The 16,491-nt window shown below is 53.2% G+C and overlaps 1 protein-coding gene and 1 long non-coding RNA gene across 3 annotated transcripts in view; one reads left to right on the forward strand and one right to left on the reverse strand.

Annotated features, from left to right (window-relative positions):
• The window catches only part of JPH4 (junctophilin 4), an 18,695-nt gene continuing 2,204 nt past the window's right edge, over positions 1-16,491 (reverse strand). Inside the window, exons 2-10 of one of the 2 annotated variants that reach the window (XR_008299293.1) lie at positions 16,215-16,416; positions 15,913-16,097; positions 14,247-14,471; positions 12,321-12,528; positions 9,248-10,698; positions 8,154-8,703; positions 6,561-7,376; positions 3,465-3,583; positions 3,003-3,140 (exon numbers count right to left, since the gene is read on the reverse strand). Coding sequence is in view for 1 of the 2 variants with exons in the window: in XM_027065445.2 (XP_026921246.1) it covers positions 1,593-1,676; positions 2,608-3,140; positions 3,465-3,583; positions 6,605-7,376; positions 8,154-8,532 (1,887 nt within the window). In the remaining variant the exon portion in view is untranslated. Of the gene's footprint in view, positions 1,677-2,607; positions 3,141-3,464; positions 3,584-6,560; positions 7,377-8,153; positions 8,704-9,247; positions 10,699-12,320; positions 12,529-14,246; positions 14,472-15,912; positions 16,098-16,214; positions 16,417-16,491 lie in introns of those variants that run through there. The other variant, XM_027065445.2, reaches the window with a different exon arrangement.
• Positions 11,499-16,491, forward strand: part of LOC106979464 (uncharacterized) — a 16,874-nt gene continuing 11,881 nt past the window's right edge. Inside the window, exons 1-2 of the long non-coding RNA XR_001430946.3 lie at positions 11,499-11,920; positions 15,988-16,233. This is a non-coding gene — a long non-coding RNA (uncharacterized LOC106979464). The remainder of the gene's footprint in view (positions 11,921-15,987; positions 16,234-16,491) is intronic.

The following is a 16,491-nucleotide window of genomic DNA, read 5'->3' on the forward strand; positions in this document are numbered from 1 at the left end:
CCTTTTTTGAACTTTTTTATTAATATATTTTTTGTTAAATTTCTTTGTATTTTTTTCCTGCAAGACTTGGTGTTGGCGGCACTGTTGTAGTTTAACTTCAATCCCAAATTCCATGAAATAGAAATCAGAAGTAAAGGTTTAGAGGGGAGGGAGGGAGGCAGGCCAAGGAGTAAACAGAGTTTGACTAGAAAAAAAGAAGAGGGTATGTATGGTGGGCATTCCCAGGCAAGGCCATTCCTTGAGGGGAGGGGGTTGGCAGGCAGCTTGCGTCTGCCTCATGCAGGGGAGGGAGGAAAGATCCCCTGGGGACCCTACAGAGGGGTCCCCCTCTTCCTAGGGCTTCCTGCCCCCAGGGGAAAGCTATTAACAGGGATCAGCCACAATCTCAAACAGGGCTCTCCACCCACCTCTCACCCTGGTTTGACTGCCACCTCTGCCCTGCCTGGAAAGTGTGTGAGAGATTGGCTTCCTTTGATCCCTCTTTCTGTTGTTTTCCCATTTCACAAGATCCTGATGTGATGGGGGGAAGGGATATAACCCATTTAGACTACTAAACTTGTCACAGCTTCTGCTGCTCTGTGAGTTCCTCTTATCTAGGCTGGTTGTGTTCCCCAAAATGCCTCCCTGCAACCCGCACACCACAACTGCCAGAGTTGGGGAGTGGGGTCCTAGCTCAAGTGCCTCTAACCCTCGGCAATAGAAATGTCTTCTTCAGGCCCCTTAGAAGTCTAATCAAAGGCCACAAGTGAGTCCAGACCAACCAAATAAATTTTAGGGGGGGAGAAGAGGGTGGGAGAGGTCAGTGGGTAGACGTGACTGCGTTAGACATTTTCTTTCCTTTACACATTGCTCTTGACAAGGCATGCCACCCTAGGGGGGTTGGACGAGAGGCTGGCTGTTGAGGAAAGGAAGAGGGAGATCCTAGGGAGTCATTCTACTTTTCATCTCCCCTATCTCCTTCAGGGAAGGATGGAGTTAGGCAAGAACCTAGTTCAGTGCTTGGAGGTGAGATCGGATCCTCCAGGGTCAGAGATGGAGGCCATACCTCCTCCAGCTCTTCCACTAGGCCTCAGAGGGACACCAGGCCCCTTGGGTCAGGGAGCCACAGCAGCTCAGCCAGTGCCTTGCCCAGTATACAGTCATCCCTTCTCCATTTTCTTCTTCCTTCCCACTCAGCTTCCAGGAGACCCCTCAGGATACCAAACCCCCACCCTCACCGAAGTTCAGGTCTAAAGAAAAGGCGGGGAGGACATGGGGCAATGGTCTGACTTAGATTTGTGTGTCTCAGAGAAGAGAGCAACTCTGAGCGAGAAAAGCCCTTCATATGTAAACAATCTAGAGAGAGAGGTGGGGCAGGGTGGGGAGGAGAGTGAGGAAGACAGAGACAGATCCAGAATAAATGAGAGAATCTGAAAGGACAGCTGGAAAGAAAAAGCAAAAGACAAAAACAAAGGGGGAACAGAAAAGAATGGGAAGGGAGAAGAGAAAGAAAGAGAGGAGAAAAAAACAACCAGGAGGAGGAAAAGAGAAAAAGGCAGGTCAAAGAAGTGAAGAGGCAGCAACCGAAGCCAGAACTAGGCTGGGCAGGAGCCTCAGGTGAGGAGCTGGGAGAACAGGAACGCCAGGCTGAGGTCCAGGAGGGCCACGGCTCCCACCACCAGGGGGTTGGCAGCTCCCTAGAGAGATAAGGGGAAGGAAATGCAGTCTCAGTCCCTAAGGACCGTGTCCAGCGACAGGTCCCAACTTCCTGCCCTGGCAAGTGGCAAAGCTGAAGGGTCCCAGGCACCTCTCCTCAGAGGTCAGAGCAGGGGCGTGTCCAACCTTTGTTTTAGATTGCAGAAACACCTCTCTTCTCCCAGGCAGGGCCCCGCCTTCTCTCAGGCTCCCTCAAGTCGGGAACAGCCCTTCCTCCCTCCTCCCTCCACTCCCCTCCCACTAGCAGCATGTCACGTGGCCCAGGCAGAAGGTGCCTGGCCTTAGTAGCAGACGCTGGCAGCAGCAGCCAGTACTGCAGTAAAGCAGAGAGGGATGAAGGGGTAAGGATGTAGTTGCTAGGAAACAGGAGAGGCCTGGCATCCAATCAGAGTAGAGGGTTCTGGGGAAACTCCACCCCTCCCAGTTTTCTGCCTCCTTTCCCATTTCCCTTCTTCCCAGGAGAGGGAGGGAGACTCAGGGTAGGGAGGGAACAAGCTTTTCCTTTTTTATTTCTGGGCACCAAAGAGAGAAACTGTGGAGGTGGGGGTGGGGGTGGAGTAGGAAACGAGGAGCTGGAAATGATATGGAAGGAGAACAGGGAAAGATGTTTTGGCTCTACCATTACTTATTGGTAACCTTCGGCAAATTACTTTAAGTGCTCTGGGCCTCAGTTTCCCCATCTGTCAAACGAGGGAGCTGGAGATGAAGGTTTCTAAGGTTGCTTGCAGTTCACAAGTTCCCTTTTTTTTTTTTTTTTTTTTAAGGTGGGATATGGTCCAAGACTGGGCAGGCAGAAAGGAATCTGAGTCCAAATCGGAGCCCCTAAAGGGATCAGAGAGATGTCTGGAAAGGATGAGAGGCAAGGCTTTGAGGAGAAAAGGGGCCACAAAGCGGGGATGGAGGGCATCTCACCGGCTGGACGGGCCTCTCCGTTGCAGCAGGCTCCTCAAACTCTTCCATCAGGCACCCGGCTTCAGGACCCCTTGAGAATGGGCCCCTCAGGACTGGCGTGGCCATGGGCTCAGGCTCCAAGCGCCCTGGGGTTCTCAGCTGGGGCAAGGGCTCTTCGTCTTCCCCTTCCTCCTCTCGAAGACTTCCAGAGCTGTCACTGCAGCCTCCGAGGAGTGGGGAACCGTCTCTGGGCCCTGGGCCCTGCATCCCAGCCTCATCCTCGGCCTCATAGCCAGCTAGTTCCTCTGCCTGCTCACCTGGCCCCCCCCACTCCTCAGGCCAAGCTTTGGGGCTGGAGAAGGGACCCCGGTCCCCTCCAGGAGGCAGTGGGCTCCGGCGGGCAGGGGGTCGCCAGGGTTGGCGGGAGGAGGCAGGACTGCTGGGCAGTTCAGGGGAGCCCTCTGAGGGGGTCAGTCCATTCTCGTATACCCCAGGGCTGTCCTCATCCAAGGGTTCTGTGTCGGAACCTTCTGAGTCTTGCCGGGGTCTGCGGCCTGCAGCAGGGATAGCTGAGAATCAGAGGGGCCTAACTGGCCTTGGGAAGCAAGAGCTATAGCTTTATCCCTCTCTCTGGGCACCCCCCAGGACTTTGCATCCCCAGGCTTACAGCCTCTCATAGCCAGACCCCAAGCCCCTAGTCCTTATTACTAAATTTCATAAGTTCCCGGTTGCACTCTCCAAACAACTGGGTGTCGCCCCCCTCTTCATCCCCTTGGACCCTCATACCTTGGCTTTTTCATCCCCAGTCCTCTGTAGGGACTTCCTTCCCTTTCCCCACACCTGAGCCCCTCCAGCTCCCCAGGCTGCCCACGCCTCACCTGGGGCCTCTAACATGGGTTGCAGGTCCTGGGCTATCAGTTTGGCCATTCGAGCTGCCTCCACAGCCTTCTCAGCGACGCTGCTGGCTGCCACTGCCTTTAGAAGGGCATCTGCCGCCCTGTCGGGTTCCAGGGGCAGGGACTTAGCAGACCTGCTCCGATGCTCCAGCCCCCTGGCCCATGTCCCTGCCACATCATGTCCTCTGGATTTGAGCTCACCTCTGGAGTCCTCACTCTTGCTCACGCACTGCTGGCTGCTCCCTTCCCTGGCCTGGCAGGGCAGCTGGCTTCTGGTTTCCTCTCCTAGACCTGGGCTGTGACTGCTCTCATCACACTTTCTTGCTCCTTTCATACCTGCCACCATCATGTCCTGTAGTAACACCTTCCTTCTTCCAGCAACAGGGGCCAGGCCCTCCCTGGCTGCCCTCAACTCTGTTATCCCAGCCCCATCCTGCTCCCTTCCCAGGGACAGAGGAGACCTCATGCTCTTAGCACATCTCTCTGTAGTTGCACCTGCTTGGTACTTCCCAGCAGCTTTCCCTGCATTGCCCCTTGTTCTGGGCCATCTGCTCCCTGTGCTAGGAGCCTTTGCCTCCTTTCCCCTTACTGCTACTAACCCTGCCTCTTCATTGCAGACTTCCTAACATGAGAATTTCACAGGTTGCTTTTCTTCAGCCTCTTCTGTTATCACACTGTTCTTGCCTCTTGGTCATTGCCTCTGTCTCCCTGCACCATCACCTCCTTTCTGAGTTCTGGAACTGGGATAAGCATGGGTCTCCCCTTTCTGTTTTTCCTACTTCTTCTCCCAGCTACCATGCATGCTTTCTCACTATGGTGTTTACATCTTCTGAGGAAGCTCTTAGTTTCCTTCCCTTTCACATGTCTCTCCCATTGTGCCCTGCTCTGTGGGTACAGGCCACCATGAAGCATTATCAGTCCTTTCCCCATGGTTGTTTTCCAGTTCTCCCTCTGATGTCAGATGCTTCCTCAATTTACCTTCCCTTTCAACTTCTGCTGTTAATCACAGATGCCCTGTGATCATTAAATTAGTTCTGTAATCCTGACTGAAGGTGGGGCACAAAGGAACAGAGATAAAGGTAATCAGATATACTTGGGCTTAAATGGATCAAGACCCCTCTGGTCCCAGGCTTGTTTCATCTGGCTTAGGAAGGCAGACTGGGTATGGGGGTAGGGAGAAGTGTGGTGGTGTTCCTTGTAGTCTTAAGTCTATCCCCTCTTGATGTACCTCAGGAGATATGGTCAGCCTCCTCCCCTCAAATCTGCTGGGTTAAGGACTTTTAGAGCCTGTTTGGAGGGACCTCAGATAACCATGTTCTTCTGTCTTTGCACTGTTAGACTCTATATGGCTAGTCCCTTCCTGAAAGTAAGCTGGTCTCAGGGTTTAGGGCAGGGGATGATGATCACAGTCTTGGGTTGCATGGAATTCTATCGGCGGCCAAAAAACTGCAACACTGACAACTCGAGCCTTTTTCTGAGTTTGGAGGGTGTCGATGAGCAAGTCCTAGGCAGCAGAATCAGTCATCAGGCTACCTGGCAGAGGCACCTGCTGCTGAGGCTCTGCTGTTTCCATGGTAGCTGGTAACCAATCAGGTTTGCCAGGCCTGTTGCTGGGGAGAATAACCAGCCTCCTCCCACTGACTGATCTCTCAGCTCCTGGGATCAGTTTTTCCTGCCCATGCCTGTTCCTCATCTAGGCTAAAGTGCTCCCTGGTGCCCTGCCCTCCCCCTTCCCTGGCTTAAGGCTCTGGACTCTAACCACCCAGACACTGAGATGTATCTACAGATGGACATCTCTGGCTCAGGCATCTACTTTGGAAATGACACGTTCCTACACATAACTTGATCACCCATTATACAAACTCACTGAAGCATATTTGGACATATCTTGGCCTCTGATCCTCTGAAACAGTCTCAAATTTAAACAAAATCCTTCAACTGTACACTCCCCTTTAAAGAAAATCCAACATATGAAAATTTACATGTATGAGTTATATAAATTAGGGGCCTGTGAATCGCATTACAAATGGGTTTTTGGCTTTCTTTAGATCTGTGCTATCGAATCCAGCATTTAAAATGTAGCTAGTCTGATTTGAAATTATGTGCTATACATAGAAAATATATATACTAGATTTCAAAGGCTTAGTAAAAAAAGTAATGTAAAATCCCTCATTAGTAATTTTATGTTGATTATATGTTGAAATCATCAAAATTTGGCTATACTGGTTTAAATAAAAATGTACTATTTAGGGGGCACCTGGCTGGCTCACTCCGCAGAATGTGCGATTCTTGATCTCAGGGTCATTTGGGTTCAAGCCCCGTGTTGGGCCTAAGACTTACTTAAAAAAAAAAAGTACTATTTAAATTCAATTTACCTGTTTCTTTTTATCTTTTCACATGGCTACTAGAAGATTTAAAATTATATATTTGGCTTACATTATATTCCTACTGCACAGTGCTGCTTTAGATAATAAGGTCCTCTATATGCATGGAAATGTAATCTGAATTACAGAAAGAAAATTTCATTTACAGGCAAGCCTTCTCCCCTCAAACCTTTATCAGTTGGGTAAAGGAAGGCAGAGGAGGCAAAGCTGACAGGAACTATCTTTTCATGTGGATAGATCAGCTGTACAAACTAGATCTCCTCAAGGCCCAAGGCTGGAATTCTATCAGTCTGGTGGGCACGCTAGGGGGTGGCTAGGAATGCACACTCCGTCTCCCTGCCCCAGGCTGCTGCCCCCAGCTGCAAGAGGAAGACTAGGGACATGTCTGACTTCCAAGAGGTTTCTGAGCCTGTATAAGCCAGCGCTCATTGCTACTCCCACACACAACAATGACACACATCCCCACAAAAGACACTAAGACACACTTATAGTCTAACACGGCTTCCCTCAAATACCCAGCCACCCACAATTACACCCACATCCACCTGTAGCCTCAGATATAAACACTCCCGGTACCCAGGGCTACAACTGCTTGGCCCTAGGCCTGTTCTTCCCCACCAAGCCCTAGGCCTTTGGTCATGGCCCTCCTTTAGGCACTAACTACCCATCCCCCACCCAACTGTCCCCAGGGTACCTTCTCCACTTAGCCCAGCTTTGGCCTCTGCAGCGGATGCCCACCTGGCAGCAGCGATCTCCTGACGCTGGCGGGCAGCGCTCACGGCTCGACGGGCGCCTTCGACAGCCCTGTCCACCTTCTCCTTGACTTTGCCCCGCCGAAGGGCCAGAGGCAGGAGGCTGCGCACGCGCCCCCCGTGCACCAGCCGGTTGCGCTTGTACTTGCCCTCCTCGCGGGAGCCGTCCGGGCGGGTGGTTCGTCCGTAGCCGTGCCGCCGGTTGCCCAGCCACTCGCCCTCGTAGCGCAGCCCGTTGGAGCGCTGGCTCACACCATAGCCGCTGCGCCGGTCGGCGCGCCATTCGCCCGCATACACCTCAGTGGCAGAGCCCTCGATGAGGGCGGGCGGAGCTGGGGCCGGGGGCCCGCTGGCTTCGGAGCCCGGGGGTCCTGTGCTGCCCACCTCACTGCTCACCTCGCTGCGCAGGGAGCCCCGCTTGCTGCCCAAGGAGCTGCGGCGCCCGCCAGCCCGGAGCCCGCTGAGCAGCAGCGAGCGGCGGAAGAACCCGCCGGCCGCGGGAGTGCGCTTGCGGGTGGACGCGCCTTCGGCGTCCCCCGGCCCGGCCAGCACGAAGCCGCCCCGGGAGCCTGAGGCCGGGCTGCCTCCCTCGTCGCCCGGCAGGGGCAGGGGTGGGGGCGGTGTCGGGGGGTCGCTGTGGCCGGAGTCCAGGGAGGTGCGGCGGGGCGAGCGCAGCAGCGCCGCCTGATGGTAGGGCACACTCTGGCGCACCCCGTAGCCGTGGCGCTTCCCGGCCTGCCACTGGCCCTGGTAGGTGCCTGTGGGCGGGGTAGGACGGGGAGAAAGGGTCAGGACCCGCTGCTTCCTGCACCTTAGGCCCCAAGCGCCCCCGAAGGCCCAAGTGTAGGGAGGGAGTGGTGGGGACAGCTAGCGTGGAGGTCGGGGAAAAGCACTAGGAGCTGGGACAGGCCAGGTTGGGTCAGAAGGTGTGGGAGAACACGGTGAAGACCGACAGGTAGTAGGAGATCTGTGGATTTGGGGCGTGCAGGTAGACAAGGGAAAGGGGTAGGGGATGGGCAGGCTGCGGTGTATGAAGGACAGATAGTCCAGAGGGTGTGAGGGACAGGCTGACGGGGTGTTTAAGATAGTCATGTGACAGGCAGACAGGACTATGAGGAGCAAGCTGACTGAGGAAATGTGAGGGGACAGGCGGAGCAGAGGTGTTATGGACAGGCAGGTGGAGAGGGGAGGTGTGGGACAGGCAGCAGGGGTGGAAGGGGCAAGCAGATGGAGGGTGTGAGAGTCAGGTAGATGGGGGGGGGATGTGAGGGACAGGCAGACAGGGAAGAGGTGAGGGCAGGCAGACTGCAGACTGGGTAGAGGGAGAAGCAGGCAGGGGCCAGACAAATGAGAGAGACGTGTGCGATGGGAGGAGAGGGCAACAAGATGGGAGCACGGGGCGCATATGAATGGGGAAGGCATACAGGAGGACAGCGGGGCACGGGTGCAGATGGTGGGGAAGGCGTACGCGGGACAGGCCGACGGGAAGGCGCACGCGGACGAGCAGACAGACAGTAGTGGGCCGGGCCCCGCACCTCCGTCGGAGTAGGTCTCGGTGCCGTAGCCGTCCTGGAAGCCGTCCTTCCAGAGCCCGGCGTAGCGCAGGCCCGACACGCTCTCCCACACGCCGCTGCGCCCCTTCAGCCCGCCCAGCCACTCGCCGCGGTACGTCCAGCGGCTCTTGCGCTCCACGCCCAGCCCTTCGCGCTTGCCCTGCTGCCAGTGGCCCTGGTAGCTGTGTCCGCCGGGCCCCGTGAAGACGCCCAGTGACTCGAAGCCGTGCGCCCAGCAGCCGCTGTACTCGCCCTGGGCGCCGGGCCCCGTGCACACGCCGTAGCCATGTGCCCGCCCCGCCTCCCAGCCCCCCACGTAGCAGCCCCCGTCGTCAAAGTCGAACTTGCCCCCGGGGGACATGCATGTAGTTGGCGCGGCCTCAGCCCCCCGGCGGCTCAGCGCATCCTGGGGCTGGAGAGCCGGCTGGGGGCCTGCGAGCGGGGCGAGGCCTGGGGGCGGGGGCAGTTAGACCGGGGCCGGGCGGGGGGGCCCCAGCGCGGGCTGGCAGGGCCGGACCCTCATCCTGAGTGGCTGCGGAGAAAGAGGGGGGAAGTGGCGAGCGAGGCCCCTCCTCTTTGCCCGCCGCTCCCTGGCCCAGAGGCTCTGGGGCATCAGCACCGCCCCCCAACCCCCCACCCTTCGGCAGCATCTTCCAGCAGCTCTTAAGCTTTGGGGGCATGGGGGCTCCCCCACCCCTCCCTCCTATTGAGAGCCCCTCCCAGGACTTGGGGCCCCAACCCCAAGCAGGAGTCCTGTTTCTCCAGCCTGGAATCCCAAAGTGTCGGGTGTGGATGGCAGTTGCTGGGGCGGGCGGGGGGTGGGGGTGGGGGTCCTGAGAGGGGGTTGGGCAGAGTCGTAGGCCGTCCGCTCCTCTGGCTGCTGTCAGGACCCTTCTGCCCCGATTCTCTGGCTTCCCAGGCAAGGGGTGGAGGATGAAAATGTAGGGGGGGGTAGATCGGACCAAGGTGGGCAGTGGGTTTGGTGGGGGGAAAGATGGGGATGGAGGAGGCTCCGCAGGGAAAAGACGAGGGTGGGGATGGGCAGACAGGCGGAAGGGAGGGGGCAGGTTACTCACCATGTGGGCTGGGGCTCAGGCTGCCTCCCAGGCACAGCATCCATGGCAGGATACCTCCACTCCCACCTCGTCCCGGCAAGTCAAAGCCCCCTCCCCTTCCGGAGAGACTGCTCCTACCCAGAGAGCGAAGGTGGGGGAGCCGCAAGAGAGTCCCCTCTCTCCCCAGCTGGAGGAGCAGGCGATGGGGGTGGGGGGCGAGGTAGTGGCAGGGGTGGGGGGGGGGGATGAGAATAGTGGAGGGGAAAAATTTTGCCTTGGATGGAGATAGGGAAGAGGAGCTGGGAACTGGATGGGAAAGGAGAGGGGGCTATCAAAAGGAGGTGTTTTTTATTATTTTTTTCCCTTCTTATGGTTGGGAAAGGAAAAAAAAATCAAAATTCCGATTCCATCCCAGCACAAATCAATGTTTGCTCCATCCCAGCATCACGGGGGAGGCTGGGCCAGGCAGATTTAAAGGGGCAGGGAGAAGAGAGAAGAGGAGAGGGTGGGGAGAGAAGGAGAGGAAGAAGACACAGTGGCGATGTTAGCAGTGTGTGTGGGGGACCCAGGCAGGAAAGGATGGGTGCTGGCTAAATCTGAGGTGAAAGTAGAGGCAGGTAGAGAGGAGAATGAGGGGCACAGAGACCCCCCCTAGGGTGGAAAGAAACCCAGGGATGCCGGCGGCGGGGAGTGGGGTGAGACCGAGGGTTGGGGGAGAGGGGGAGGGGAGCACAGCGAGAGGGAGGAGACTGAGCTGAAGATGGGGAGGCTGGGGGAGGCTGAAGGCAGGCGGGGGAGGAGAGATACAGGCGAGGCCGGGAGAGGGCGAAAGGAATACAAAGAAAGGTGCAGGGGTGAGAGCTAAGGAGGGGGAGATGCTGTGGGGGAGGGAGGGAGGACCCATTCTGGGACTGCTGAGGGTTGGCAAGGAGGAGAGAAGCAGGGGAGGAGGAGGAGGGAGAAAGAAATAGATAGGGAGAGTGCGAGTGAATAAGGGTTGTAAGGGAGAGCGAGAAAGCTCTGCACAGGGAAGGCCTGGCATGGGCATAGAAATCCAGGCAGCTAGAGCCCAAGCAGAGACAGGAGGGCCGGAAGTGGTGTTCGTGGGGCTCTAGGGAGAAGGATGAACCTGCCAGCCGCTTGGACTGAAGCCAGGAAGCCTTTGGGCATGGATGCCTGTGTCCACCAAACCCACTGTCCTCCAGAAGTAACTGCTGCAGGGGGCCAGAAAGCTCCCCTGCTTGCACTTTCTGGGGAAGCCTGAGATGGGGCCCTGCAGGAAGCCTGGCTTCACCAGTGCTTTTCCAGGTCTCACCATCTTCCACCTCTGCTGACTATTTCTCCCTGGGTTGTCTCTCCGAAGGGGGAAGGGTGGTATGAGGGGTGTATTGTTTTTGAATGGTGAACAAGCGTTCGTCCTTGGTAGTGCCATGAAGACTCTGGGGCTTTGGAGCCTTTTGTAAACCTAGGGGCTAAGACACATAGACATGTTTGGGTGGGTCCTTATTGTGGTAAGCCCCCCTTTGGTCGACCACCACTCCAACCACTCACTAGAGGGGCAGCACATCCTGGGCCTTCCTTTTTACAGACTGAAATAGGCACATGCTGTCTTCCTGCCCCCCAGCTTACTGATGCATCTATCCTGCACCTAAGCATTTAGGAGGGAAGATACTGTCCAATTACACACAATGGGGTAAATAGTCAGATATACCCAACTGCTTTTATTTTCATACAAAATCAGGCCCATCCATTTTACAAAGAGAACTGAGGCCCAGAGGGGAAAGTCATTCACTGGAGGTTACACAGCTGAGGTGGCAGAGCTAGGATTAGAACGCTAGACTTCAGACCTCTGAGCCCTATAATTCTTCCCAGGATTCCATGTACTTGGGAACCTCCCTCAGACTCAGGAGCTCCGTTTTGAGTACTTTAGTAAAATAAAGAACATGAGGTTTGGAATAAACAGGAATTACCCTTGCAATGTATTTTCCCAAAGATGGATACAAAGTTGGAGAAATGTGTATATTTTAAGTCTCCAGGGCAGGGATCGCATCTTCTAAGTGCTTTGCACAGAACAGGGCAGCTGTGAGTCTACTTGGGCCAAGACTACCAAGTCTACTTGGTAGAGAGGACTTTCCTCCCTCCCTCCCTGCCTCCCTCTCTTCTTTCCTTCCTCCCTCCCTCCCTTCCTTCCTCCCTTCCTCCCTCCCTCCCTTCCTGCCTCCCTCTCTTATTTCCTCCCTCCCTCCCTTCCTCCCTCCCTCCCTCCCTCCCTCTCTTCCTTCCTTCCTTCTTTCCTCCCTCCATTTTGCCATTTAGCAGACATTTACATAGTTTACTGTGTACCAGGCACATTGCTAGGTGCTAGAGATCGAGTATCGTCCTCATGGAGCTTACTAGCAAAAAACTAAGCAACTCACTAGTAAACTAACAAGTAACTCTAGTGTAGTTAGTGCTATAACAGTTTCGAGGGGTAGAAGTAGAGTAGAGATGGAAACTAAGTTAGGCTGGCTCCCTAGGGAAAGAGGTATCTTAAAGGATGAATCCAGAAAGGATTCTGGAGCAGCCCAACCACCCTCACATTCCTCACCCTCAGATATTCAGGACTTCCTTCTCCACACAGGGCCTCTTTCTACTCAGCCCCTAAGATTTTCCTGTTCTCCAAGAAAAGGGAAGAATAAGAAATCTACAGGACTGGTGAGACCTGTGCCCTGTTCTTTAGGGAGAAAGGGTGGGAGGGGTAAGTGGAAGGTAGGAATTGATGCCTGCTCGGTGAAGTGACTCTGGACGGAATTCCAGGCTGCAAAGCAATGTGTAGAGCTGATGAAGCCCTGAAGAAGTCACTGGCAGAACTACCCTGGAATTTGGCACACTGTCCCAGCCCCCATATCTCCCTGAGTGAGGCAGTCTTCCAGCCCCAGTCTGGTTTGTCCCTGCAGATCCTATAATCCCTTCTTTTAAATCAGAGATGCTTTTTTTTGGAGGGTGCACTGGTTTGTTTTGCCACAATGTACCATTATGCTGAGGTCATAGAAAAGGGAACCAACCAGTAGAGCAGCTCTGTGCTTGGAGCCGGGCACTGTGTGTGGCACTTTACCTGCATTCAGTCCAATGGAAATGTAACTGTAGGGGCGCCTGGGTGGCTCAGTTGGTTGGGCATCCGACTTCGGTTCAGGTCATGATCCTGTGGTCCGTGAATTTGAGCCCCGAGTTGGGCTCTGTGCTGACGGCTCAAAGCCTGGAGCCTGCTTCAGATTCTATGTCTCCCTCTTTCTCTGCCCCTCCCATGCTCATGCTCTGTCTGTCTGTCAAAAATAAATATATATAAAAAAGAAAGAAAGCAAAAAGAACTGTAACCATAAGCAGACCAGGCTGAAGAGTCTGAGAACAGGGCTTTCAAAGATGGTCAGATCTATGTCTGAATCCCACCTGTACTGTTTATTAGATGGGTAAAACTGAGCACATTCCCTAATTTTCCTGAGCCACAGTTCGTGTAGTTCTTAAGATGGCAGTGCCCTAATCTACTCCAGAGCTTATTGTAAGGATTGAAATGACCATGTATGAATGGTGTGTGTGATTGTATATGCAGAACCCCCCCCCCCCCCCAAGCAGACTGCCTAGGACATAGTGAAGACCCAGTAAATGGTGCTTGAAAAATAGGTTGGTGTTATGCCAGTTTTATAGGTGAGAAATCTGGGACCCAGATGTGAATTTCTCAATGTTGCACGGCTAATACATGGCAGTCCTTGGAGCTGAATGTATCTCAGACCCCCAAGTTGGTATACTTCCACAAAGGCAATTTGGGGACCTATTTATAAAAGACATGCTTATTGTAGAATTAAGAAAATAAGGGACAATATCAAGAATAAAAATGATCCCTAGTCTCACTGTATAACAAACATGTTAGTGTATTTTCATACAGTTTCCTTCTATGCACTTTTTATTTTTTTTATTTTTTTAGAGAGAGAGCCAGCATGAGTGGGGAGGGGCAGAAGCAGAGGCAGAGAGAATCTTAAGCATTCTCCACCCTGCCACATGCCTTGATGTCACAATTTTGGGATCATGACCTCAGCCAAAACCAAGAGTCAGACAACCAACTGAGACACCCAGGCACCCCTATGCACTTTTCATTTAACATACTCAGTTAAATTCTACATATGCAATTTTGATTCCTACTTATTTGCTTTGCATCACGTAAGCATTTTTCCACATCATGAAAACACTCTTGCATTTTTAACGGCTGCATAATATCCCACTATTTGGATGCAGCATAATTTGTTTAACCATCCCAGCATAGCACTTTTTTTTGCCATTTGCAGTTTTTGCTATTAAAAATTAACATCTTTTATACAAATCTTTGCATCTCTTATGCTTTCTTCTAAAAATATCATGGCAAATTCACAGCATATAGCAAAGCAGACAAAAACAAAACAAAACAAAACAGAATAAAGAACTGTCATGTAATCATCATCCAGCCTCAGTGATGATCACGCTTGGCTTATCTTGTTTTTTCCTCTCCCATTTATTTCAAATTTTGGGTTTCATGTTATTTGAATATTGATTTTTTTGAAGCTGGATTCCTAACAGAATTACTGGGTCAGAGGATAGAATGCTTAGTAAGATTTTGGATTTATTTTGCTCAGATCACTTGCAGAAGGGTTATACAAATTTGTACTCTCAAGAATTGTGCATGAGAGTGCTGGTCTTATTGCACCCCAGCCTGCATTAACTTTTAGTTATAACACACACACACACATTCACACAGACACACACCTCTTTTTTAACACACCTTTTGCCAACTTAGCAGATGAAAGGGCTTTCTTTATATACATTTGTTTAATTGGTCTCTGGACTTACATTGAGAAGGCACCTGGTGACCACAGTGGAGTAAACCCTCCTGAAAAACCCCTAGGAAACACACTTGTACTTCCTGGGGACCCTAGCCAGGACCTGTGGGGTGGGGGATTCATTTTTCCTGCTATGCTGGGACCAGGGCAGGGAGGAGCTTGGGAAGAATGTTCACCTCATCCCACGGGCAGCCACCAGGGGTCAGGATGGGGCCAGAGATCCTGATGGTGGGAGCGAGGGTAAGAATGGCCAGCAGCCAGACCCTGCATTTCCTCTGTCTGACCACGGCTGGCTGCACACACAGCTCCCCTCTGCTCCTCAGATGGTGATTCCAGAATGTTCTGGATGGCTGTCCCCTGCCTGATCGCTCCTGCCTCTGGCTGCTCCAAGGTTTGGCTTGCTAAAAAGAGAAAGGATGTTTGAGAATTCTGTTTCTCTCTCTACACACTGTGAGACCAAGTTCACCAGGAGCAGGGCTTTTTAACCGGAGGGCCATAGACTAAGGGACTCAAATAAAATGGGCAAGTGGGGCATGAATATCCATTCCCCACTCCTCCCTTGGGGAGAGGACAATATTTGTTTTGTGAGATTCTGAGAGGGGGATCCATGCCCCTCTAAGTCCAGCATTTTCTGGTACCCCCACATGCCTCCTAAGCCCATTTGCTTCCTGTGGGTGCTGTGAAGGGAGCAGGTTAGTGTTGAAAACAGGGGTGGTCTTGGAGGTTATGCTAAGGGGTTGAACCTTCTGTATTATGCAGTGGAGCTGAGAGATAAGAGTCTGGGGGAGCCTGGGTGGCTCAGTCAATTGAGCGTCAAACTCTTTTTTTTTTGAAAGAGAGAGCAAGAGAGTGAGAGCCGGAGAGGGGCAGAGAGAGAGAGAATCCTAAGTAGGCTTTGCACTGTCAGTGCGGAGAGCAATGTGGGGCTCAAACTAATGAACTGCAAGATCATGACCCAAGCTGAAATCAAGAGTCAGATGCTTAACCAACTGAGCCACCGAGGTGCCCCAAGCATTCGACTCTTGATTTTGGCTCAGGTCATGATCCCAGGGTCGTGGGATTGAGCCCCACATCAGGACCCACATTGAGCATGAAGCCTGCTTGAGATTCTTGATCTCTCTCTCTTTCTCTCTCCCCATCTGCCCACCCCTCTCTTTCAAAATGGGGAGGGGGGAGCTGAATTTTTCCTAGGGTGGGGTGGGGTGGGAGAAGGGAGGTGGACACTCTAACCATCTGAGCAGTCAACGGGGCTGCATTAGATTTGGGTACACACCGACGTACCCTGCCTCACACTGTGTTTATGTGTGTTAAATGACTGGCATGGTGAGCAGAGGATCAGGGGAAGGAAGGCTGATCCCAGGCCAGTGGTGGCCAGTGGATCTTGGAATCTGTACCTCTGAGCCATGGGTGGCAACAGGGACAAGATGTCCAAGGGGGAGATAAACCAGTCAGGTTACTATCTGCCAGGGCACTGCTCTGAGCCTTACCTCAGCACTGCTGGCTCTCACAGCCCCTGCACCTGTGCGTCTGCAAGGTGGGGTTAGGGCCCCCTGGGATTCTCAGACCGATGCTGGCTGGCCCCATGGGTGCAGCTGGGGTCTTGGAGAGGCTGAGAGTCAAGGCCAGAGTTATCCAGCACATCAGATATGAAGGAAAATTCATGAGCATTCCTAAATCCCACATTAGTACTCCATTTTACTTCATAATAATGGTTTCAATTTGTATGTAAAGATAACCTGAAGATACAGCAAATTGTGATTATTACCCACATCCCTGTTTGGCAGCCATGGGAAGGGAAGGAGGCAACCATTTAAACTACAATGATCATACTTATGTGCATACAGGACATTTGGCTTCAGGCTTCCTGGTGTCTGGTCTTCATTCTGGACTTAGCAGTTCACCCGTCTTATTTTCCAGGGCAGAATTTCACCTCTCGAGGCTGCAACTGCTTCTTCTCACAGAACTTCCTTATTAAATGGGGAACGAGCACATGTGAAAGGCACATTCACATCTAGTTGACTCTTTCTCTATGATGAAAATAGAGAAATTGAAAAAATATTTTAAAAGTGACATCTTCGAAGTAAACTGGGAACAACTGTTCAAAATGCTGTGTGCCAAGAATAAGTGTGGGGAGATTTCCACACCTGGGAAATTTGTTTTCAGGTAAAGAAGTTCATCCTTCTGGCCTGGGGAGCCTGCAGGGGCCCCACCCTTTCCTCCCTTGCCCTTGTGTGAGGCCTCCTTCCAGACATGGCAGCAGCAGACCCGGTTCCTGCTGTTTACACTCCAGGTTCTCCGTGGCAAGGCTGCTCTTGGTAACCATAGAGACCAGGAGGTGCCCCTGCACTGAGTGTTAGGTGGAAGAGAACAAGGGCTTTCACACCAGGAGGTCACCCCCCCTCCCACATACCTCCCTAATGA

Source organism: Acinonyx jubatus, chromosome B3 (genome assembly GCF_027475565.1).
Source record: "Acinonyx jubatus isolate Ajub_Pintada_27869175 chromosome B3, VMU_Ajub_asm_v1.0, whole genome shotgun sequence".
Classification (NCBI taxonomy): domain Eukaryota; kingdom Metazoa; phylum Chordata; class Mammalia; order Carnivora; family Felidae; genus Acinonyx; species Acinonyx jubatus.